The sequence below is a fragment of the Lonchura striata genome, chromosome 5 (assembly GCF_050655825.1).
Source record: "Lonchura striata isolate lonStrDom1 chromosome 5, ASM5065582v1, whole genome shotgun sequence".
NCBI classification, from domain to species: Eukaryota; Metazoa; Chordata; class Aves; order Passeriformes; family Estrildidae; genus Lonchura; species Lonchura striata.
In genome coordinates, this window is record NC_140707.1 from 30,386,263 (window position 1) to 30,409,829 (window position 23,567).

A 23,567-nucleotide genomic window follows, 5' to 3' on the forward strand; every position below is an offset into this window, starting at 1 on the left:
TTTGGTTATGCAAATATGAAGTGTTTCCTGAGTTTCCTGAATGTTTGCCTTTTGTAAGGCTCACCTGCTCTTCTGGAGCTTTAGATGTTTGATATAATAATTCCAATGTACTGTATGGAACAGAGAATGGATGAGAAAGAATGGGGGCTAAGAAAAAGGAGAAATTAGTGGACATGACAGACAGAAGTCAAGGTAGAAATCACAAAGCAAAATCAAGTAGAAGAAAATGGAAAGGCAGCAGGGACAAAAGAGTACATCCAGAAAGTAGCTTTGCATAAGCTCGATTCACCTCTTGTATAACTGCAAACAAAAGAAATAAAAGTGGGAATACAGAGCTGCATTCCCACTTTCGTTTATTTTGCTCGCGTGTATCCGTTCCAGCACTTCTTGCACGGTGTGTGCCAGCCAGGGGAAGGAGGGGCAGAGGCAGACAGCAGCCACCTGCAGAGAACGCGAGTGTTCTCCCCTCGCTTTCCCCGCACGCCCCACGCCCAGCCGCGCAGCTGCTGCTCACTCGGGCGGTCACGAAGCGCTCTGGTCTCTGCGGCGGGCTGGGACAGCTGGTGGCACTTTCCAGCTCCATCCCCAGCAGCAGCCGAGGGGGGACATGGCATTAGAGCTGTCCGTGGGGACCGGGGTGTGCTTTGCTGCACACGAGGGTCAGCCAGGGACTACGTGGCTGCGGTGGTGCTGCGGACAAGAAAGATGATGGGGCCGCGGACAAGAAAGATGATGGGGCCGCACGGGCTGGCAGGGCTCCTCACAGGCGGCTCGAGCCGTGCGGGCTGCGGAGGTTTCTGCCTGTCTCGGATTCAGGAGTTGTTTAGGGATCTGGGGCAAACCAGTAGAACAGGCTGATGAATCCACACGCTAGGTGCCAATCTGGGTTGCTGCTTTTTTTCGGGAGTAAACAACTAGGAGCCATTGTTCATCTTCCTAACTTTCTGCAGGACACAGGTTGTAAATTACATCCAGGAACAAAAGCTTGATGGGAGTAGAACCGGGCGCTCAACTTCCCAAGGGAGTGCTTTGCCCTCCAGCCAGAAGAGCAGCTTTTCTTGCTTAAACCAGCGCAGGCTCTTCTTAGGGCTTCCCATCAGCACTCAGAGCCCACGAAAAGTGTGCAGTTCAAGATTTGCCACACTGGAGCATTTACAACCGTTGCCATTACAAAGCCTGTTTTCAGGATTGATAATGAAAATTAAATCTACTCTGAAATTGAATCCAGTCTGAAATGCAGGAAACCAGATTGCAGTCTAGAGACATAGAGGAAATATTATTAAAAATAGCATATTTTATTGATATTACGGATAAGTGGGTATGAAATCCTCCCTGCTTCCCCAAATCTGATTTTCAGCCAGTCTCACAGATCACCCGTAGTCTACACAAAACATACACAGCCATGAGCAGAACTACCTAATGACATTTTGCTTTTTTTATATTCACTAAGACCAGTTGCTGTTCAGCTCCCCATAACAAGCTTGAAATATTCACCAAGTTATGCTCATAAACTTCTTTTTTTTATTTCAAAAAATAGTATTTCTGCTGATAATAGAAAAAAATTAAAATTAGGAGATCTGTTTCTTTAGAAATTTTAAGGCTTGAGAAGACAAATGCCACTATTTTCCAGAAACAGAATTCCGTTCTACTCTTCTTTCAATTTCTTCCATTCAATAGTGAAATCAATCTCCATTTCTACTCTTTTTTTTCCATCATAAGTACAGGTTCATTCAGGTACATCCATTTTCTTGTCTGTCCACAAAATAAAATCTAAATATTCATTCTAGGGAGAGGCTGTGTCACTGAGTTCAGTGGAATTTTGTTCTTTCAATTAAGCTAGGCCAGAATTTAATCCTCTATGTGAATTCCTGCAAAAAAAACCTACTTCTTATATAGTTGTAAGCTATGCATGTTACTTTTCTAGGACTCCAATATATGTACTTCCTAGTAGGAATTTTATCAAAATTAATTAGTGCTGGCTACAGTTCACATATGTGATAAAATCACAAATGAGTTATTTTGGTGTTCCTGTGCTATATTATACCATCACAGATTCAGTATTCGCAGTATCAAAGATGTCACAGAAAAACACTCTTTTAAATTCTAGGGTTTTATCCTTTTTCAGTCTTATTGTTTCATTTTCTTTTGAAAACTTAATTCATTAATCATTTTACAAAATTTTGGTGTCAGTAGTTTAGCTTCTTGTTGCCAAGGAAGTAAGCAAATTCCGGATCTCAGATATTTAGCAGTACTGACAGGCTCAAAAGGGATGCTCTGCTGCATTTTTTCAGCTGAAGATTTGCTTCAGGATTTTTCTGTTCCTATGTAATACGGTTTTCCCAAACTAAAGGAGAAGTTACGTATTTCTCACAAAGAAATCCCCCAAACAAAACCAAAACAAACCCTGAAAAACAAACCTCCAAACCCAACAGTTTCTCCAGAATTGTACATCTGCTTTGACTAAACCTTCTGGGCAGCATTTTGCCCTGCAGCCAGGCTAAATTTGGACTGCTGCTGGCTACCTGAGACCAACATAAGCTGACCATGTTTGTGTGGGAAAACAGGAAATTTTTTGTGCCATTTTTTTGGTGGAATGCACATGTGTGTTCTAGGCTGCCATGTAGGCAGGCTGATGGCACAAAGAATGGCCAAACTCACATGTCCCATACAAACAGCTCATTAATTGTTTTTGTGATTTATCACATGAAATGATGTAAAGTTATCAATTATTTTTCTTGTGTAGATCTATCTTTTCCTTTTGCATGAGGTACTAGCACCTCCATGCTGTGGTCTAAATGTGTCTAATCTTAGCCCAGTTTTTCAGGGCAACAACCCTGAGAGTCTTTCCAAAGCAGAATACCACCCACCCTTGCTGAACACATGCAGAAATTATTGAAAAGACTGAGATGAATAACAACTAATATTTTGGTATCTAGAAAACAACCTTTACATATTCAGTTGTCAGAAGGGCTATAGAATTAGAAACTTCACACCATGAAGAGACCAGGAATTTCCACTCCTAGTTATCTAAGATTCTGCCTCTATCCCTAAAATGGATGTTATTCTCCCTTTACCTGTACCAAAGAAAACTTTTATTTTTTTTTTAATTCTGTATCATTATAAATACAGGATATTAATGGAGAGTCATTTTATGTTCATAAAAAATAGGACTCAAAATTTCCTAAATTTAAATGAAATGTTTAACTATTCTGTTTCATCCATAGGACATGAGTTTTAAAAGTAACTTAGCAGTTGAAGAAAAAGATATACTTAGTAAATTTAAAGCATTTGTTAACTGTGTGCCAGCATTTTGAAATCCCACTAATCTTTATTCATGGATTTTGATGCCAAAACATTTACAGATATAAATACACAGGATTTTACAGAACTATTTATCTTTCCACTTTAGACAATAACGTATATAGGAGATTGCTTTCTAATTGGTTTTAAAGCCATTTCTTTAAAAAAATAAAAATAGCATATTAACTAAAGAAAAGGTGTTTTATCCATAATTTCAAAGTTGCTAGCTTCATAATAAAAATATACCCTGTGTTTAAAGGAAAAATTTTTACTTTAACTTTGTCCCATCAGATATTCTAGACCTGTAGGAAAAGCCTGTTGGAACCTGTTGCTAAAAATTTGCCTGGTTGAGGAAAGGATAGCCAGCCATCTCTAAGTCAAAAGGCAAAACAAAGGCAAAGTCCTGAAAACCTCTTTATGTGACCTTCTTCTGCTTGTGGCTGGAGATACTTGTCTGTATTTTTCCACTGTTTGTGTTAACAGAGATTAAATTAATGAGAAACTTCTTTCAAGTGGGGAGATCAACAAAATGGTAATCTGATATAGGACTATTCAATCCAGATTTGGCAAGGGAAGCTGAAATCCAGGCATTTATGGCTGTTAAAGGTGAGAAGTGCTGGCTTTGGTGATCCCTGACCAACCCCTCATCCCAGGGCACAGGAACCACTGTTCCAATTCTTCAGCTCTAAGAGAAGCCAGTGCATGGAGCCACCACAGGAAATCTCCAAGGCACACAAGAGACAAGAGACAAGCCTTTTGCTTATCTACAGAGGCTTTGGGGTTTTCGCCAGAGGTTTCATGAAGAGCCAAACAAAACCACACACTGCAATGAACATATGTCCCTCAGGAACTGAGACCTTGTTTGAACCTCAAAAATCTCGTAACTTTTCATCCTGCTTCTCTGCTTTCTGAATTGGGAATAGGAGGAAAAATTCCTTCTGTACCTTATTCCATCAATAGAATAAATATCAGCCTTAGTGCTCAGCATCACTCACTTCTGGCACTGGCATTATTCACTACTTTTTGTTCATTCATTTCTCTTCTTGGAGCAGCGTGTGCAGGGACACCAAGGGTAGAACGGGCTGTGGGAAACTGAACAGCCTCAACTTACCTTCTGCATGATGTTATCCTCCAGCAGTGAACAAAAACATTGCAGAAAGCTTCACTGCAGAGCAGGCATTTTACTTGCTCTTAATAGAACCGCACAAAGAGAAAATGGCAAGATAGGAATAAATAAGCAAAATGTTTTTGGAAAATATCTAGGCTGATAAGATGCTTTACCAGGGTTTAGAAACTCGAATGCTTTTATGTTCACTTGGTTTGCAATAATGAAGAGATTTTAAAATGCAGGATGAAATGCTTATAACAAACAGTGCATTTCTGAGAGAACTCAGGAGAGATGACACAAATTTTCCTACAAGCACACTAAGTATAACTTTTGACTAGCCTAGTGTAAGAAGAGAAGGTTTAGTGGCTCTTTAAAACTCAAGTGTGCCTGCTTAGTCAGTCCTAGCTCTCCTTCCACTCCCCCTTCTTCTGCTGCTGGGTAACTTTTGTTGCAATATGGGTGTGACTTTTGATGGAGCTTCCCCCTCCCAGTTATGTCATTACTTCAGTTCCTTTGAATCAGAATAAAAAGTGCAGCAAACTTCAGACTCATTGACTGCAGGCTTAACAAGCGTTGGTGCTTTCCTTCCTTCTGCAGCTTGCAAGGATCTTTGGATTTTGCAAAACAGTTCTAAGAAAACAATGGCCAACTTCTTACGGACAATTTTTGGATTATTTTTGCTGAAGCTCTGTCTAGCAGAAACAGGTAAGATTTTTATGAATGAAAACTCTTATGATTGTTAAGTTAATGCTTCAGACAGCAAGTGTGCTTCTGCTAGATAGCTAACAGCTTTCTTGCATCTATAAACTTTACTTATTTCAAGTGTTATCAGAGATGTTTTAGAAGTGTAATCTCAGTTGTGCTGGTCTGTACAAGCACGGAAAGCTGCGTATTGCTTGTAAAGGGCAATTCCAAATATGTAAAAACTGAATTGTAGAACATTAAAGAACGAAGTTTAAATTAGGAACAGAACTCCATCAGGGAATTCGGAATGGCTCTGGTAAAGCTCAGTTTGACAATGTGACTGCTGTTCCACACGCAGTTTTTTCTCCCAGCTCCTCTTCGGACGGCAGCGAAAAGGGGGCGGAAGGAAGGGGGTGAGCCCCCACCCCCCATCCAGTTTACAGCTGCATTCTGGAGTTTACATGAGCTGAACCAACAGCTGAAACAAGCTGCATTTGGGCACAGCCTTGCTGAACAGGAGAAAAACTGCAGGGAGCTCTGCTGAAATTTGGAGAGCTTTTATGCCAAGCATGCTTGCTTCTGACTTTCTAAGGTCTCTGTGGGGCTGACTGATGAGCTTTTGGAACAAAGGGGGTTAGAAGGGACAAAGTTCAGCTGTTTATCACTTACCTTCCTGTAGCTTGGTTATCTGCTTCAAATATTTGTATTTAAGTATCTAAGGTTAATACAGAGAAAAAAATAAAAAAATTATGTCCAAAGTGACAAAAAGCTTTTGAAATTTTACATGGTGTAGGCTCAACCATGTTTTAGGGGAATGACCATACTTTTAGCAGACTCTCACTGTGACTGTAACTGCCTCGAGGCATTTTGTGGTTGGGGATAACAGTTGTGCTTCTGTATTGTTTTTGTACTCATCAGTTTCAGGAGTCTAACAAAATGCATTTTTCATGACCATCGTCACCCAGGGCCGTGTGCGTGTCTGTGTATGTACAGTAAATATGTGTCTCATTTGCTTGAGCAGCAGGGGATACTTCTGTTAATGGTTGCAGCGCTGCCAGGCTGTGAATGGGTGTGTCAGAGGGAGCAAGTTCCCAGTGCTTCTGTGATAGCTGAAGCAGCCTCATAGCTTTTCTTCCTAAAATTGTGTGTCCATTGTATCAAAATGCTCTTGCTAAGATGAGGTTTATAGGCAAAGTCTTAAGAGCAAGGACAGGGCTGCTCTAGGCAAGTAAAGTATGTCTAAGATAAGTTTAAATCCTTGGCTTGGTCCACGTCTGTGCACTGTGTAAATAACTGCTTGACTGATTTTTACTTCTATGAGCTGCCTGAAGTGTCCTAGAGAGCAGGGTCTGCACTGACTCTGGGAGTAATGTGTTTTTACAGTGAGACAGAAAGCCCCATTATTGAGCCATCAGTGTAGTTACAAAAAGTGTGTCAAGCTCCACATATGCCCTCCAGGGAAGTTTCTTTACTGGCTTAGTAAGGTACTAGAATATAGCTACAGTATATTTAAGTTGGTATACAGTACATTCCAGCATGACTTTTTAGTCAGTAATTATTTCAAAACAGCAGTTGATGGTGGTGTTTTCTATTTTTAGCCAGTGATTTTGCTGTGTATCACAGACTAATGGCTATTGATGCTGGGAAACTCCTGAACTGGAATTTTGATTCTTTTAGTACAGAATTGTACAGAATTAAAAAGGACCTGGAATTACTGTTAATGTGATTTCAGAAGGAAAAATGAGATACAGAGAAAGCTGGAAAACTTACTCATCCTGATTTCTGTGCTGTTGTGACTATACTGTCACTGATATGTTTCTTACTCATAGTGTTGACATGACTTGTTTAAGGAGTCTGGATCCCAGAGAATATAGATGCTGACATCTTGGTTAATGATGTTTTGCAGGAGATTTTCTCCTGCAAACATTATGTATTTGTAGAAATATTTTTCTTAAAGTTTTCCTTGATTAATACAAATCCTAGAATTTTGACCCCCAAACTGGAAGGGGTGGGGCGCAAGAGAAGAGAAGTAGTAGTGGTAAGCATGAAATGGAAAGAGGGACAATGAGTCTGCCTGTGGGAGGAAGGAGCTTACCTGTTAGCACTGGAGAGGTTGCCAGAGCCCATTCCAAGGTAATGCTGTGAGACAGGGCTCCTGCAGCTGCTGGTCAGTCACAGAGGAAGAGACCTGCCTGCCCCTTGGTTTACATATCTATCATGTAAATTTGTAAATAAAGTAGTTTGAAGAAGCTCTTTGTGCTAGTTTATTTTCACTCGGTCCTTGCAGTGTCTATCTTGGCAGTTTCCCAAAGCTATAAAGTAAGGAGACTTTATTAAGAGTTCACTTGAACGTTCCATCATTGTTTAGTGGAAGGGTTATGGAGCTGTCCTGGAAACACTCGCACACGCAGAGCCAACAAAGCATGGTGGGGGATTGTTTTCGAGAATTTGGAGAAATGTTTGAAGATTCTTTAGGTACTGGTGTTCACCACAATGAAGAGCCATTACCTTGAAAATAGGAAGTCGGAGAAAGGCTTAATGAGGACAGATAGCATCGGACAATTGAGGAAGAACTTTTTAAAGTAAATGCTTTTAAAACCACTGATAGCTCTAGCCAAAGTTAAACAAAATGTTCATTCATATGTGGTGTATCTTTCTTTCCAGAAGAGTTCCCATTACTTTTATAGGTCTGAATTGAAGATAGTGTGAATATTGCAGTTATTCATCTATCACCTAAACATGCATGAGGTTTGACTGTATCAAGAATGTGCCAGGAGCCAGAGACATCATGACATGCTGTGATAGACAGATACACACCAAAGAGAATCATGAGCTCATTACGCCTAAAATACTTGTTGAAAAAAATGTGATAATATTTGATAATACTAGTTCTTAATGTAGTTGACTGATAGTAAAACACCTTGTAGAAGAGCAGAGAAAAAGCAATGTAGAGTTCCTTTATAAGGAGCAGATAAATCAGTCAAAGAATTTAAAAGTTTTTTGGTGTTCCAAAGCTGTAAAAAGGTTACTCCATCTGCTTTCTGGTCTTCTTGCATCATGTTTTTGTTCCAGAACTAAGGGGTAAGTGTTTGAAAATACAGTCAATATGTAAGATGATCATTCTTCCCTTCATATATCACTGTTTGGTCTTTATTTTCAAGAGAATACTATGTAAGAGAGCAAGGGAAGGAGTTCTGCAAAACTCGTCTCTAAAATTGGTCTTTCAGGACCAAGGCTAAATGTATGTAATTATCTGTGAACTATAACTTCATAGAGAGGATAATTGTGAAACAAACATGACCCATCACAGTAATCTTGCCTACTTTGAAAACAATGCAACATTGCACTGGAACAATTAATTGTGTTCAAAACACATCATATTTTAGAATCAGCTGGCATCTGGCAGTGTGCTGATTCAATTTGTCAGCATTAAGCTGAATTCTGAAAATAGAGAGATGGAAACTTACAACTTGCTAGCAAGTAGAACACATCCACAGCCTAGTTTGTTCTTTGCCTTTACCTGTCAGGGTTTCTGTGTGATAAACCTGGTGGTTTGGACCATTCTCTGCGTGTTATCCACGACTGTGGGCGGGAAGCCAGTTTGGTGTAGCTGCTGGTCATTTTCCAGGAGTCCATCATCTCTTAACAGACAGTCATCTCTCCCTCCCAGAGAGGCAATAATAATTTCAAAGCTATCAGACGCTGTAATTATCAGTGGCCATGATAGGTGCTGCTAATAGCAGTGGCAGAGAGGGTTGTGTCGGTGCTGTGTATTTATCATTTCCTCCCCGCAGTGCCTGGGCAGTAATATCAGTAGCAGCTGGCTGTGATTTCCCTCCCTTGCCGGAGCTGCCCCCGCCCAGGGGCGGCAGAGCAGCTCATGCTATGAATGAGTCTGCAGGCTGTAATGTCAAGTGAAGGCTGAGGAAAAGAGGGGATTTTCCTTGGAGAATCTTTCCAGTCAGACAGAAAGTTCAGCTAATTGCAATTTAAAGTTCAAACCTCCATGACTGTTTCCTGCATAACTAAACCTGCAGTCATTTTTTGAGTCTGTGCTTTCAATTAGGAACATAATTGAACTTTCTTTTGTAAGCAATGGCTTTGGGACTTTCCAGTTCCTCTACATGAGAACACTGGCAACTTTATGTAATGCAGCTGGCTTATTTTGGTACAATAACCTTTAATTCTCATATTGTGAAACATTAGAAAAAACCCACCCCAAACAACAAAAAAACCCCAAAAAACCCTAAAAAGAGTTGAAGGATAATCTACAGTTATAGCCCTTAAAAACACGAAAGCAGAAGCAGGGTATGCTAATTCAAAGTAAAAATCACAGAGGCGACCTGAATTCTACTTACATTTGGAGTTTGTATTTGAAAAATACTTTGCTTCACTTTTTTTTTCCTCTTGATGATTGATGTAGCTTAGTAGCTGGAAACTCTTTAAGAGACTGTGTTGTGTCTTTAAAAAAAAAAAAAAAAGTACACGAGACGTGCAGCAGCTGTGTTAAAACTTCATCTCTCTGCTAGTGATACTGTTCCAGAAGCAGTATGAGAGGGTTGTAAAAGAGATTGCCAGGGTACATACTGACAGCTGCCCAGGAAAAGGGCATTAGCCTGCAATCCTCAGCTTCGCAATTAGTGTTTTGCTAAACACCTGCTTTCATAAATAAGATGGTGCCTCTGACAGAACGTATCATAGTGAAAAAAAAAAACCTACCATGGCACAGCTTTTGTTAATTATGTATGTCTCACAGTGACAGCATGTTAGCAAAACAGGTTCTCAGAAGTACATTTCCCTAGGGGGCTTTTTTATTGTTATTTTTGTTAATGGATAGGTGTCTGTAAAGAAGCAGGGTGTGGTGTGTGTGGGTAGCTGTAATGAATAGTTTCTTGCAGATTTCCCATACAGAAGTGAGAGGTGAACTGAAGCTCAGTGCGTGTTCTGTGGGCGCCCAGGCCCCTGTGAGCAGATGTGAGGGAGTGCACAGGCAGAGAGCAAGCTGCTGGCCAAAGGGGTGTCCAAAAGCTGAGCAGCAGCCTTGGCTGGCAGCCTCTCCAAGGGAACGCATCAGCGAGGGATGGGGCGATGCGTGCCAGGGCAGCGAGGCTGCGGCTGCTTGCTGGGAGCGCTCTGAGCCCACATGCCCACTCAACCAGACTGAACAGGCTGTGCTGTGCTCCTGCTGCAGCATGGAAATGCAATAGTTCAGCTCTGCTGGGAGTGCTTTACCTGCTCTTTGCCATCGCCAGCTCACGTCTCTTGAGTTGAGTATCCCTATCACGGAATGAGGAGACAAAGGAGTGACACAACATGCCACTGCTAAGGACGGCCAGGTCTTGCCAGCTCCATCCTGGTGCTCTGGATAAAGCTTCTGCACAAGGAAGATGGAGTAGTTAACCAGGCAGGTTCAAGGGAAAGTGGTATTTGCCAATTATAAAGAAACATGATCCATTCATGATGAAGCCACTGAAGGTGCGGCCTGAGCACATCTTTCACTTGCTTCCTTATTTTTCCTCCTCCTGCTTGATTAGGTGTCCTTCATTATTTACATATATATCCTTTCCCTTTTCCAACATTTACACAGGTGTGTAAATGTAGAAAAAAAGCTTATTTTGCTAATGAGTCTTCATATTTATAAATGTAGGGTTTTGTTCTCTGTTCTTATATGTTGTGTATGCATAAATTTGCACATATAGAAGCCCTTAGAACATGGAAGGGAAAAAAATACATATTTTGTTTAAATCAATATTGCCGGTAGCAGTGCTGTAAAAATCAGATAAAACTTTATTGCTCTGACAGTTTTATCCTGTTTACTTGTGTGTTTGTTATCTACACGCAGTGAGGACTGGCAGCTTTTTTCAGTTCAATAGCAATTGTTTCCTGTTAGACAACAGCAAATGCAAAGTAGAGCTTCCTTAAAGAGTTCTTATTCCATGCTTATCTTTTTATGATTAATGATGTTTGAAGCAGTTTGCTAAGTGAGAACTGACTTACCTCTTTTGCCTTCCTGTCAGAATGAATATTTCTTTAGGTTCAAGAACTTGAAAATTTCTTTAATACTTAGCTGAAGAATAGTGTCTTAAATTTAGTCAAGTTTTGCTCCTGTTTGAAGCAATACTCCTAGTGATAAATATCAACTGTCTTAATGCTTGATGCTCTGGGAAAGGCTGTAGGGCTGGAGTGTCCTGCGACTTTGGAAGATTGGTATTAACAAAATACTACTCTTCCATTGCTGTAGTCAGAGTAACTTTGTCTTGTGAGGAGCATAGTCTCTCCTAACACAAAAAATAAAAATGTCCTTCTTGAGGAGGGGGACATTTTGCTCCTTGCACGTTGAGCTCTAAACTTTTAAACTCCTCTTTTCCACATTGCAGCCAAATCATTTTATGGCCTACTGAGAAGAGATACTTGGTGGTTCCAGTTCATCACTGAGTGGGCACAGCTAAGGTTTTAGAGAAGCACTTATCCTGTTGACAATTCTTGTATTAAAAGCAGTAACTGCCAGACATTTTGAGCATGTGAGACACATTCCCATGGTGACTGCCTAGGGAAAGTTTCTTTCCTGCTTTTGTGGCTTGCCTCAGTAAAACCCTGGATCCATTTACTCCCTGTTGTGGTATAAAATATTGCAGAGCACTTCTAAAGGCGTCTGTGATGATTTTTGTGTCTTGTGATATTTCTACAAGATCAGTTCTATTCACTCGTTTTTTTCCTCCTTTTATTCTTATGGCTTAATTTCCTGGCTGCTTTTTGGATGGGAAAAGTTTACAGTAGTTTTGTTTTATTTTCTCAACATACTCTTGACCTGCCAAGTCTCACACATTATCCAGTAGTGATATTATTTGTGCTCACAATGAACGGAGCACAACATTATCTGTTTTTTTTTAAACAGCGAAGAAGAGGCAATCTTAGAGCATCACAGAAGAGTAAGATCAGCACAGTTTTTCAGGTGATTTTCAAGGGCATCTGTAGGCATATACACTAGACAGTGTTTTCAGTCTCTGTGTGTTCACGTGGATTAGAAAAAGCCCAGTTGTCCAGTTTTCCATATGATAATGCTTTGATGAGAGCTTATTTTAATTCAGGTAATACATGTAACAAGTACTTTGTGTTTCTGGAGCTGGAGATTGTTTTTCTTCTTTTATGTATCTTAACAACTTCTATTACTTATATATATGTCACTGGGGCCAGACCTATTGTACATTAGTGCAGCATAAATAATATATTGCATAAAGAATACTGCAAGACTGGTAAGATGTTTCTACAGTGCCCTTTCTAGAACAGTAGAATTTCTATCCAAAATTTTGTGTTTGCAAATGAATAAACTCTTTAATTAACTTCTTTTGCTGAGGAAAGGAGAAAAAAATTAAAAAGCTCTCTCTGCCTGACCAGGCTACCCTTCAAAATAAAATATGAACAAATGTTATTTGCTTCAGTTGCTTCTGTGTTATCACAAGCCCATTAAAAAACATAGTGACAGCACTGAAAGTCTTGGGCCCAGCAAGGTTTATATCTGTTAATAACCTGCAAAAGTATTTATTGATAACATTTACTTGATACACATCCACATCTTCAAAGCTCAATGTAGACATTAGTAACAAAAACAAATGGTGTCCCGTCAGTACCTTAAACATTCAAACATCTCAATGCCAGCACATGTCTGAGATGTATTTATTCTGTTTTTCTTCTGCTGGATTCTTCTGACTCTTGTAGAATTCTTGAAACAAGATTTGCCATATTAGGCTTTCTTAATGCATTACTTCAGAAATAGATGGTGTCTCTGTTGAAATTTTGTTCTGTTTTTTCTTTTTTTTTTTTTTTCCTTCCATTGCATGGAGTTTACGTAAATATGACAACATTTGGTCAAGAGGGAGTTCCTTATCTGGTGGATTTCATCAACACCTTCAGCAGAGCTGGAGTTGGGTTGAATGTATTAAATTACCCTAGAACTTAAAATTTGAAGTCTAGATATAGTAGTATTTAACAGAGAAAGAATATTCCCAAGTAGTGAGAAAGAAGTGAACTGACAAACATGCTGCCAGCAGAAAATAATAATTTGTGATTTTTGTAGCCCATAGGAAAACATTGTTTTTATCCCCACTTCACCAGTAGGACAACAGAGAGACAGCAATGTAGCTGTAAACAGAACATCTTCTCCAAAGTCCCAGCCCCTTGTCCCATCAACAAGCAGGTATCATTTCACATACAGGGTTTTTTCAGATGAAAGAAACATTATGATTAATTGTAAGAAAAATGTTCTTGGGCAAATATTATTCTACTGGAGAGGAAGTGAACAAGAACACAGAGGACCAGAGCATTCTCTGAAAACTGTTACCGTAAAAATAGGAAACTCTCTTCAGTTACTGTTTGGCAATCCATCACTGAGTCTGGTTGTGCAATCCTTCCTTCAGCTGAACATAGTGTGAGAAAATACCCCTTATGAGTAAGAGTAAGTGTTTTCCTAATTTTTGAAACACCCATACTGATGCCTTAAGTTTTAGCTTTAATGTTTTACAGATTCTGTACTGCATTAGTATATAATGCTGAACTTCATATGAAGTGTTAGCAAGTTCTCCTCACAGTTTAGTTAGACAAAACAATCCTTTTCCAGCCTGAGAACCAAGGACACCATTACAGCTTCAGGCCCAAAAAGTATAAATAACAGCAAACTGAGCAGAGCGGTCTGGGAGGATGGGACTTCATAACCTAAAGCTGTAATTGGACAATTAACCCCAATATGTAAATGAACCAAAACTTATAAAAGTGTGAAAACTCGTGACTCAAAGTCCATCTTGGGTGTAGCCATGGCCAGGCTCTTGTACTGCCCAAGGTGTATACTTTGAAGGCCTTTTAATAAATACCTACTTTACTCCTTTAACACTGTCTAGCCTCTGTTCTAGGTAGCCTCTCAAGGCATCAATACACCCAACCTTTTGTAGACCTGAATTTCTTAACAGTATTAGTCTTCTGTCCGACTTTATTACTCATAGTGCTCAGGTCATGCCATTTTATCAGCACAGTCACAATCACATCACTGTTGACTCACAGCAATTGCAAGGCAATGTATTGACACCTTTATTCCACCCCTGATGTGATACAAATATATCCACAGTGATAGTCATGGCAACATGACTAATTGAAATACATCTTTTGCTTTTTTATGTACTGGTTTTGGTATCTTGAATTGATTTCTATATTGGGAAGTTGCCCAATATCTCCCACCCTTCCAGAGAAAGTAGTTTTATGAGTCAGGTCAATTAGCAGTTTGTTATAGCAAGGTGTGTCTAAGACATGTTTTTAGGCTGTTTGAGAAAGACAAGAGGATCTATGCACGGTGAATGGTAGTAAATCACCTGGAAAAGTGGTTACTTCTGCCTTTTTTAAGACATCAGAGAATCACAGTAGGGCTTGGGTTGGAAGAGACTTTAAAGATTTCCTTGTTTCCAATCCCCTGCCATGGGCAGAGATGCCACCCTCTAAATGAGGTTGCTTAGGGCTCTATCAAACCTCGTCTTGAATGCTCCCAGGAGTGGAGCTGCTCTGGGCAACCTGTTCCAGTGCTCCCCACCCTCACAGTAAGGAACTTGTTTCTAACATCAAATCTGAATCTTTTCTCTTTTCATTTAAAACTGTCCCCCCTTGTCCTGTCACCACCTGGCCATGCAAAAAACTCTCCCTCTTAAAAAAACCCAAAACTTTAATTACTGCTAGGCTGCAGTGAGACCTCCTCAGTGCCTTCTTTTCTCTGGGTTGAAGAATCCCAGCTCTCTCAGCCTCTCTTTGTAGGAGATGTGCTCCAACCCTCCAGTCAATTTCATGACCCTCATCTGGACTTGCTCCAAAAGGTCCATGTCCTTATGTTGGGGACCCCAGAGCTGGATGCAGCATTCCAGGTGGGGTCTTACAAGGGCAGAGTAGAGGGAAATCACTTCTCTGCCCTGCTGGCCACATTCCCTTGGATGCAGCTCAGGATGCTGTTGGCTTTTTGGGCTGAGAGCATACACAGGACTCATGTCCAACATTTCATCCATGATAAATCCCAAGTCCTTCTCATCAGGACTGCTCTCAATGAGTTTTTCTCCCAGCCTGTACTCTTATGTCCTGGATGGATGCTTTGTCTAGTGCTCTTGATAAACCGCTTGATGAATTTCGCAAGTACTGTCCTTGCTGGGGGAAAAATATTGTGGTGCTTTATTAATTAGTAACTGTCTCAAATTTTGTATTTAATAAGATAGCATATTCCCAAACTGATGTTTGAATTGACTCTTGCTCAGAATGAATCCAGTGTTGTAGAACTCACTGTACCTGAACTGAGGTCTGCCACTGTATTTACCATTCAAACGTGGATTTAGCTCTGGATCTTCTTGTAAAATCCAGCTATATCTCATGAAATAAAATTACTAGAATCAATGAGCATCACAACAAAATCACTGGCTTCACAATGATTCCAGCACTTTTGGAAAACAATGATGCTTCACTATTTGAGGATGATTACATGCAAGCAGTAGTGCATTGCCTTTATGTATCTCCACTGCCTAAATATAAGTAGTATTTGAAATCACAGAATATCAAGGCCCCACTGCCAGTTCTTCCCACAAGCAGGAGAATCTTCATTGCTTGTCATGAATTGTCAAATTCAAATAAACTTTTATTTTTAAATAGGAAAAATATCACTATTCCCACCTTATTTGTGATAGCAGTAGCATTGTGTACATCTAATGTTTATTGCAAACTCTAGTTATTAAACATGCCTTTTAATGAAACCAGTTGGAAAAGATTCATAGCTAAGACTATAAGAATTATTAAAGAAATTTAACTTTTCATGTAGCTTAGTGTATGAATAACCTGCATACATCTTAGGAAAGTTACTTGCTAGTCAGCATTTTTAGTATAAATCTCAAGATTCTTGAAACCCTAGTATATGCGTGGATAGAGCCACGAAGACTCCAAAAAATGGAAATATTTTGCCACCAAAAATTCCAGGAGAAGTTGCCTGCTGGCCTATGCAATCTGATTACAGGCTATGGGATCTCTGTCATTCTTGTATTAGGGGAAAAACAAAGGGAGTAGTGGATGTGAAAATATTCTCTTCCATCATCAGAAGCTTGCATAAGAACTTTCCCTTTGACTTCTACAGATCATGTCCTACATTGTAAGGCATATTCTGAGCAGCCTTCCTTTCTTAGGCATGTCTACCTGAGTACCTTTGTTTTAACTGGCTGGCTTTCAGAGCTTGTGAAAAGATTCCTGAGGTTCCTTTCTTTGATTGGATAAGTGACAGAGCAGTGATTAGGAGTAAGGTCCTTTGGGCTCCAGGCTGGGGATCTGTCTGCTGAGCCTCTCCATGCGTGTTGACTGCTTTTATCCCAAATAACTAAATCAGTCAAACAGTGAAAGTCAGACTCCAGCTATAATTCTCCAGCTTTGTTTCATGTGTTTCTTCACCTGGGTTGCATGGAACTGATCCCAGCTGATTCTCCTCACAGCCCTTGTTACTCAGCCTTTGGCGTTAGACTTCTCACTGTACAGCCTGGAGCTCTCCTCATATCGGCAATGTTGATTATGTTTTCGTCATTTCCAGGGGGGCATATCAGATAACTAATTGCAGACTGTGATATCACTGCCTGCAACTTTTCCCCCGAGGTGTTGCGCAGCTGTAGCACATTCTACTGGAGTCTGAAAACTTTCAGCTCCCTATTGGGTGAGACTATTACAAAAAGACTAATATTAATGTCAGCAGCAAGGAGGTTTATCATAAGTGATGACACAGTATAGGCTCACTCAGGATGTTTACCAGAGCAACAGTTGCCGTGCAGATAAAGTATGATTGGAAGATCCATTAGGAGATTCTTTTCTTCCTATAGCAACTGCTGAGGACTGAAGCATATTTCTTGTACTTACTTGCATTTTGAGTGACTCTGTGAATGCTTGATTTATTAATAGCAGTACCCCCACACCCCTTGTTTTAAAGCAGTAGCCAGGAGAGCTGTCAGTTAAGAGACTGGAGATTTTTGTCTGTCAGCAAACAGTGACTTCGATGATCAGTAGGCAGATTCCTTAGGAACAACAATTTATAAGAAAGCCAGCAGCTTGAGCTTTGTCTTACATCCCATTTCCAGTGTACACTGCCAGAAGTAAGACAGAAATGCAAGCAATACTTGTATGCTGCCCTGGCCTCTGTGCATACATCCAGCCACATTTCTTTTTTCACTGCAGAGATCCACGTCAGCCCACTTGGACCTCAAGGTTAGCATGGCTGTCTCATGACTTTTCATGCAGTTAGCAGCACAAAGGAAAGGGAGAAAGCTACACTCTTATTTGCTTTTTTAGACTGAATTACTAGGTACCCAAATATAACTGGATAATAGGAACAGCTTAGGCACAACTTCAAAGAAAGTTCTGACTTTACACCTTTGGATCTGTGGAGAGTCATCTTCACTTTCTTGTCACCACACCCAGCTACTAAGAATACTTTTTCTCTATTTATAGCAGGAACACCTTGCAAACATGGAGGTAAATCCCTTTTAAAATGTTTTCCTGGACATTGCTGTCTTTAAAAAGCCAGGTGTGCAGAGAATTTTTTCTTCCCTGAATATCACGTATCTATTAGGGATATAATTATGTGGGATTTTTCTCTCCCATTAAAATTGTCTAGGCTTAGAACATTTTTCTATGCCAAACTGAAATGAAAATATGATATTTTAAAAAATCCCTGAGGGAAACTTTTGTTTGGGTCCCTTAAACCATCTACATGTATTGCAGCCATGTAAACATTTAAACCTAACTTTATTAAGTAATTTTATTTTATTTTATGCAAATGAATTTTTTAATTTCAGAATTAAAGGTAGTTTCAAACTGAAGAACAAACCTCTTATTTTGCTTTATTTAAGTATCCACAAGGGATACTTTGCAAACCAAAAATACAGTGTATTGACACTAAATCTGAAAATGTATTTCCTATAAATCATAGTAGGTGTCATAATTTGGCAATACTCCAAGGAAAGTATTTCATTGGACAACTCCCAAGAATCTGTGAAGATTTACTTTCATTATCACTATTTGGAAAAGCCTTGCTTATGGTGCAGGTAGTCTATTTCTAGATTTATTTCTCTGCTTTCTTTAGAGAATGGTGGTTAGCAGAACAAGAATATCATAACTGGAAAAACACAAAACCAGCCACACTTAATGATGATACATGTGGCTTGATCCTTGGCACTTTTGTGTTGGGATGGTAAAGGACTGCTGGCTTCATTCACATGGATCTTGCAAATTTGATTTCTGAATTTTGATCAGTGTATAGTCATCCCAGTTTTGAGTCCTATTTTCCCAGCACAGTTTTCCTTTCCTCATCAAGCCCTGAGGGATTCAAGTATAGGTGTGTTTTAATGATGTCGACACGTGTCTATTAGTGACTGTGGCTGGGATTAATGAATCATTTTACATAACCTAGCAAACAGCTATCCAGTGGTTTTCATCACTGACTTGGGCTTTAGTCCAACTTCTGACATAAAGGTAAAAGCCCTCTGTATCCTGTTACAGTTGCCTGGGCTGCAAGTTACTTGAGTGAAGTTTTTTACTAATAGACTAAAAAAAAGGTAGAATACTCAGCAAATAATGCTTTCCAGGTCCATGTGTGTTGTAGTAAATTAGGTAATCACTGGACGATATTTTTGTACATTTTAAGTTCTAGCAGATGTCAAAATGGCAGTAATCAGACTTACGTAATATATACATTGACAAAATGTTTTGGATCCTGAAATGTTTTATGAACCCATCCTATGTGAAATTTTGTATTCGGAGGCCGTTTCCTCAACTCAGAAATAAAATATGCATTCTTATTTAGCCATGATGTAATTTTCTTGAGAAACAATTAGAAAACCAGGCATAACTAGAGATAGGTCTGAACTGAGAAACAAGATCTGTCTTGTCCAGACCTCCTCAGATTTCAGGACTCATATGGCCCAATTCATAGATTTGCCTGAAGAGGAATTGTAATGACTAGGATTTTCTTTTAAATATATTTTAATCTGTTTCCAGTATGTTACTTTTTGCTACTTCATTACTAGCAAGCATTTAAAGCAGGTGATGATATTTATAATGTAGGTATCAGTGCTAAGCTGGTGGTTGTTCCTGTTCAGAAGTGTCAGTACAAAATTCAGTAATCTGTGATTATAAGGAAACAATTATCCCTGTATATCTGCCTAGAGCTAGAAATCAGCTTAATAAATATAGAACCAAATTCTTACAGTAAATGTAAATCCTATATCTATTAAAACAAAGATAATTAAAACTATATGCACTGTCAAGCCTCTAGTTCTGTCCCTGTTGTCAGCCCCAGTTTAGCACATCCTGGTGAGCTATCAATCATCTTTAACCACAAACTGAAAAGGAAAATCCCCACCAAAACATCCCCCTAACATTTCCTGGTTGCTATGCAATTCAGCGTGTGGTTTTACTGAGAAGTCTGTTAACACGTACGAGTCTTACACTTGCTTTCGTTCAAGTGGGCAGGGTGTTCGCAGATCTTCCACTTGGTTTGCTTTGATGTATCTCTGCAGTTGCTAAAAGAACTGCTGCCTTTTTTTTTTTTTTCCCTCAAATAAAAGACAATGTCCACCTTGCGAATGAAACCTCCAGGTGGTGTGTTGAAAACAGTGAAAATTGGGGAGTAGTGCATGAGGCATCCATACAGTACACCAAAAATCTTAATGGAAAATTAATTCCAGTGGGAAGAGTTAGCATGAGTCAGTGTTACTCACTAGACATAAGGGTTGCAGAATCAGGGTGGAAATGGAAATTGCACCTGGTTTCTTACAGTGACAGTTTCTAACAAGCCTCTCCTATTAATTATCAGGGTGTAACTCACACTTCTCTGACAGAACAATGCTCTTTAGTCTATGTGAGGCAATTCTACCCCACCAGTGGGCTCTAGCTACCAAATTGTCTGGGGAATCAAAGTTAGTGATTTTGGCTGACAAGTATTAATTGAACCTGGTTTAGATAAGTGAATGAAGATATCAGAGAAAGGTTTGCATGCAGCTTCTTGAGAGAAGGCACCAGAAATCCCAGCAAAGATGGGGGAAAATGGCCTATGTGGAAGTTTATGTTTTCCATGCTCATAAAGCTCAGCACAGACAGGAGCACTTCATGGTCTGGGTGAGATTATGGATTATGACAATTCAAATGTATTTCGTACCGTTTGCCTGCTTCAAGGACTATTATTAAACAGCTCTAGCAAATCATGTGAATGAAGGAAGATAGGAAGGATTGTTTCCTGTCAGGCCCCAAAGCCAGACAGCTCTGGTGGGGGAGAGGAGGGAAGGTTTGCGTGCTGTTGGTGATTTCACTGTGAATCCACTCTGAGTCAGCCCCTTTGAAGCTTCAAAAATGTTAAAAGGATTGGCAATATTTGTCATGCAGAATGAGTTTTACATTGCCTTGGCTCTTGGAACAGAATAAAAATCCATCTTTTGCATAACTGTGTTAAAGCCAGCTAAGTAACATCAACAGAAAATTAATGGATTTGACCTCCCTGCCCTATGGGAAAAGGTGAAATACATTTTTTGATTTAAATTTGACAGTCATGTTTCTTCCTTACTTCAAAATTACACTGTAAGCCTCAGCATGGGAAAAAATATTGTGATTTTTAAAATGTGGCAATTACTGCCTTCAAAGAATAGATGCTGAATTTACACAATTTGCTTAGACTGTGAAGTTCCATGTGAGTTTTGGGTACTGTTTTGGTCCTTTTTCTGTACTCAGCTCTTCATGAACAGTGTCTCTGCTGCAGCAGTGGTACTTTTGAAATAGTAGGCGTAGAAGATACCATCGAAGAAAACAAAGATGCTGTCTCAGCATTACTTTAGGGCACAGTGCCAACGAATTGGATGGCCTTAAATCCAGTTTTGAGAGCTGGATTGCCACGTTTTTGCCTGGGGTTTCCTGGACACCCATGTGATCTCTCACGCTGCACAAGCAAGGCTTCCTGGGAGCTTTGGCTTTGCTGCTGTGCGTGCATGCAGTGCAGCTGGGCAGCACCCATGCAGTCAGCCTGGTACCTCCCAGCCCTGCCCTGGTGTGCAGGGTCTGCTCAGGGAGAGCATTTCCATGGACAATGTACACACGTTTGGGCATGGAGCCCATGTGTAGCTCCATTAAGCCTATCTGTGTAAGTACGCCTGCTTTTTAAACAGCAGAAGTCTAAGTAATTGGCTCTCTAAGTGGAATTCTGACTGTGAGTGAATCTCAGAGTGATAATAGAGCATAAATGTAGTGTTTAAAACCAGGAATGGGCTGAGGTTTGATGGTTGCTAAATCAACTCACTGTAAGCAAAAGTGAACTTCACTTTATAATTCAGTGAATCCAGGATTAACTGCAATCAAATGGAACCCAAAGGAAATGTATATGGCATCTGCTTTCACAGTGAAAAGCTTTTTAGAAATTAGCCTAAAATTATAAGAAAAGATGTTGATGATCCAAGAAAATTTATCTCCAGAATCACTGAGCTTGTTACTTTAAAGTAGTTAAATACAACTTTGTGATCTTAGCCCCTATTTAAGTCCTGGGCCTCACAGAGTATGTTTAGGAAGAGAGAATCAAGAAGGGAAAACTAAAGAGAAAACTTTTTCTTGTCTAGGTCATTTATGCTTAATACAGCTACTGCCTGGATGACTTCCAAGACAATCTCAAACTTCGAATATGAAATATTTGGAGCCAAAGTAGAAGTCACTTGCATGGCAGATGTGAGAGCAGCTCCATCCTAGCAGTAGTCAAGCAGTGACAGACAGGCCATATTTTTTAATTATATGTGATAATAAAAATATTAAAAATACTAAGAACTGTATTCAGCAAGACTGTTAAACAGCTCTGAAGGGCAAATTTTTTCTAAATTAAATATTTTTGTCAGCCAGTATACTGGAGAAGGTGGAATGATTGGAGAAGAGTTTTTTTCCATTCGTTTTGTGGGAAAGCTATCCAAGTAACAATAATTATTATTTCTGTTGCCTATGGTGCAAGTATTCAAGATTGGATGCATAGCTTTTGAGCTCCTTTGGACAAGCTAACATCAATGCTGTTGAACTCCTGTGCTGTGAATAGTGGTTGTCCTCTCATGCATCACCCAGCCTGCATCCAATCTGATGTTTTATCTCCTTGAGAGTTTCCTGTGAGCTATGTAAAGGAAAGTTCCTTGAGGATTACAATGAGTAGATACCCTGTACACAGAATAACATCACTTTATGAATGCACTAAATTAAAGGAAGAGTGCATACCTTGAATACTATAATTTGCTTTCGCATTTGTGTTATAGAACAAAATAGATTGTCAAGCAAAAATTACATTAAGAAAGTTGTTCATTGTTTATGTGTCAATGTAAATGTGCATGAATTGCTTTTTGTGTCTTTTGGAAAAACAGTTTTTATATGTCATCTTTTTATTTCAAATAGACAGTAAAGACACACCCTTTTAATATTAGAGAAGACTGGTCTATTTATCCCTTTCTTGCACATGGAACTTCCATTAAAATTAAGATAGAAATGAGTCATGCTCCTGTTTGCACTGGAAATAATATCTACTCCTATGAAGTGTGCTTTGCAGTTGTCATTCTAGTCCAGAGTAGCAACTGCTTTTTTTTTCTTGAGGGAAAGGTGTGGCAGAAGCAAAATTAATTAACATTGCTTTGAAGTGTCCAGTTGTTTCCCCATTTCTCTCTACACACATGATTATACTTACTTGTATTGATATTATTATTATTAACCCTTTCTTCTGCACCTTAGTGTTAATGGTACGTTAAATGTCCTAGATACCCTAAAAACCAGGTTGTATTGCTATTTTTGGGAAGGCTGGAGATTTGGCTCATGCCTCAGCCCAAAGAGGGAAAGTATGAAAAAGGTGATTGAAAGTGGCACTACTTTTTCTGAATGAATTGGTAGCTGGTACTTGTTGCGGGTTTGCTTTGAAAGCATTACCCTTGAAAATAAATAATTTCCAGGTCTTCAATGAAGCATTAGGTCTAAATTTTTTCCTTTTTTTTCTTTTCTTTTGCTAACAGAATTCAATGTAAGTTGCAGATATGGAGGAGTTTTTCATGTTGAAAAGAATGGCCGCTACAGTCTCACACGATCTGAAGCAGTTGAACTCTGCAGAGCTCTCAACAGCACCTTGGCAACACTAGAGCAGCTGAAAAAAGCTCATGAGCTTGGATTTGAAACTTGCAGGTAAAGAAACTCTTGAAAACATAGTATATCGTGACACCACTGGTGTAGTAATTAGATTTGACTTACTGTAGATGCTGTGATTATCTAAACAAGTTATATTCTGTAGTGAACAAAACATCTTTGTGCATGTGGATGTTTGCTATGCATCCAGTAATAAGTCCTTGATGCATATAATTTTTTACCATTTATCTTTAAAAAAATCATAATCTCTCACAGATAAAATCTAAAGGTAACAAAAGACTGACAGTATAATAAG

General features: G+C 39.5%; 1 protein-coding gene across 12 annotated transcripts in view; it reads left to right on the plus strand.

The window, feature by feature from the left end:
* The first annotated feature begins 4,862 nt into the window (after positions 1–4,862).
* CD44 (CD44 molecule (IN blood group)) overlaps positions 4,863–23,567 on the plus strand; it is a 52,316-nt gene continuing 33,611 nt past the window's right edge. For 2 of the 12 annotated variants that reach the window (XM_085580187.1, XM_085580182.1), the window contains exons 1-2: positions 4,863–5,113; positions 23,146–23,311. In XM_085580187.1, coding sequence (XP_085436313.1) covers positions 5,050–5,113; positions 23,146–23,311 — 230 coding nt within the window. In that variant the 5' untranslated portion in view covers positions 4,863–5,049. The remainder of the gene's footprint in view (positions 5,114–23,145; positions 23,312–23,567) is intronic. The other 10 variants (XM_085580180.1, XM_085580181.1, XM_085580183.1 and 7 more) reach the window with 6 other exon arrangements.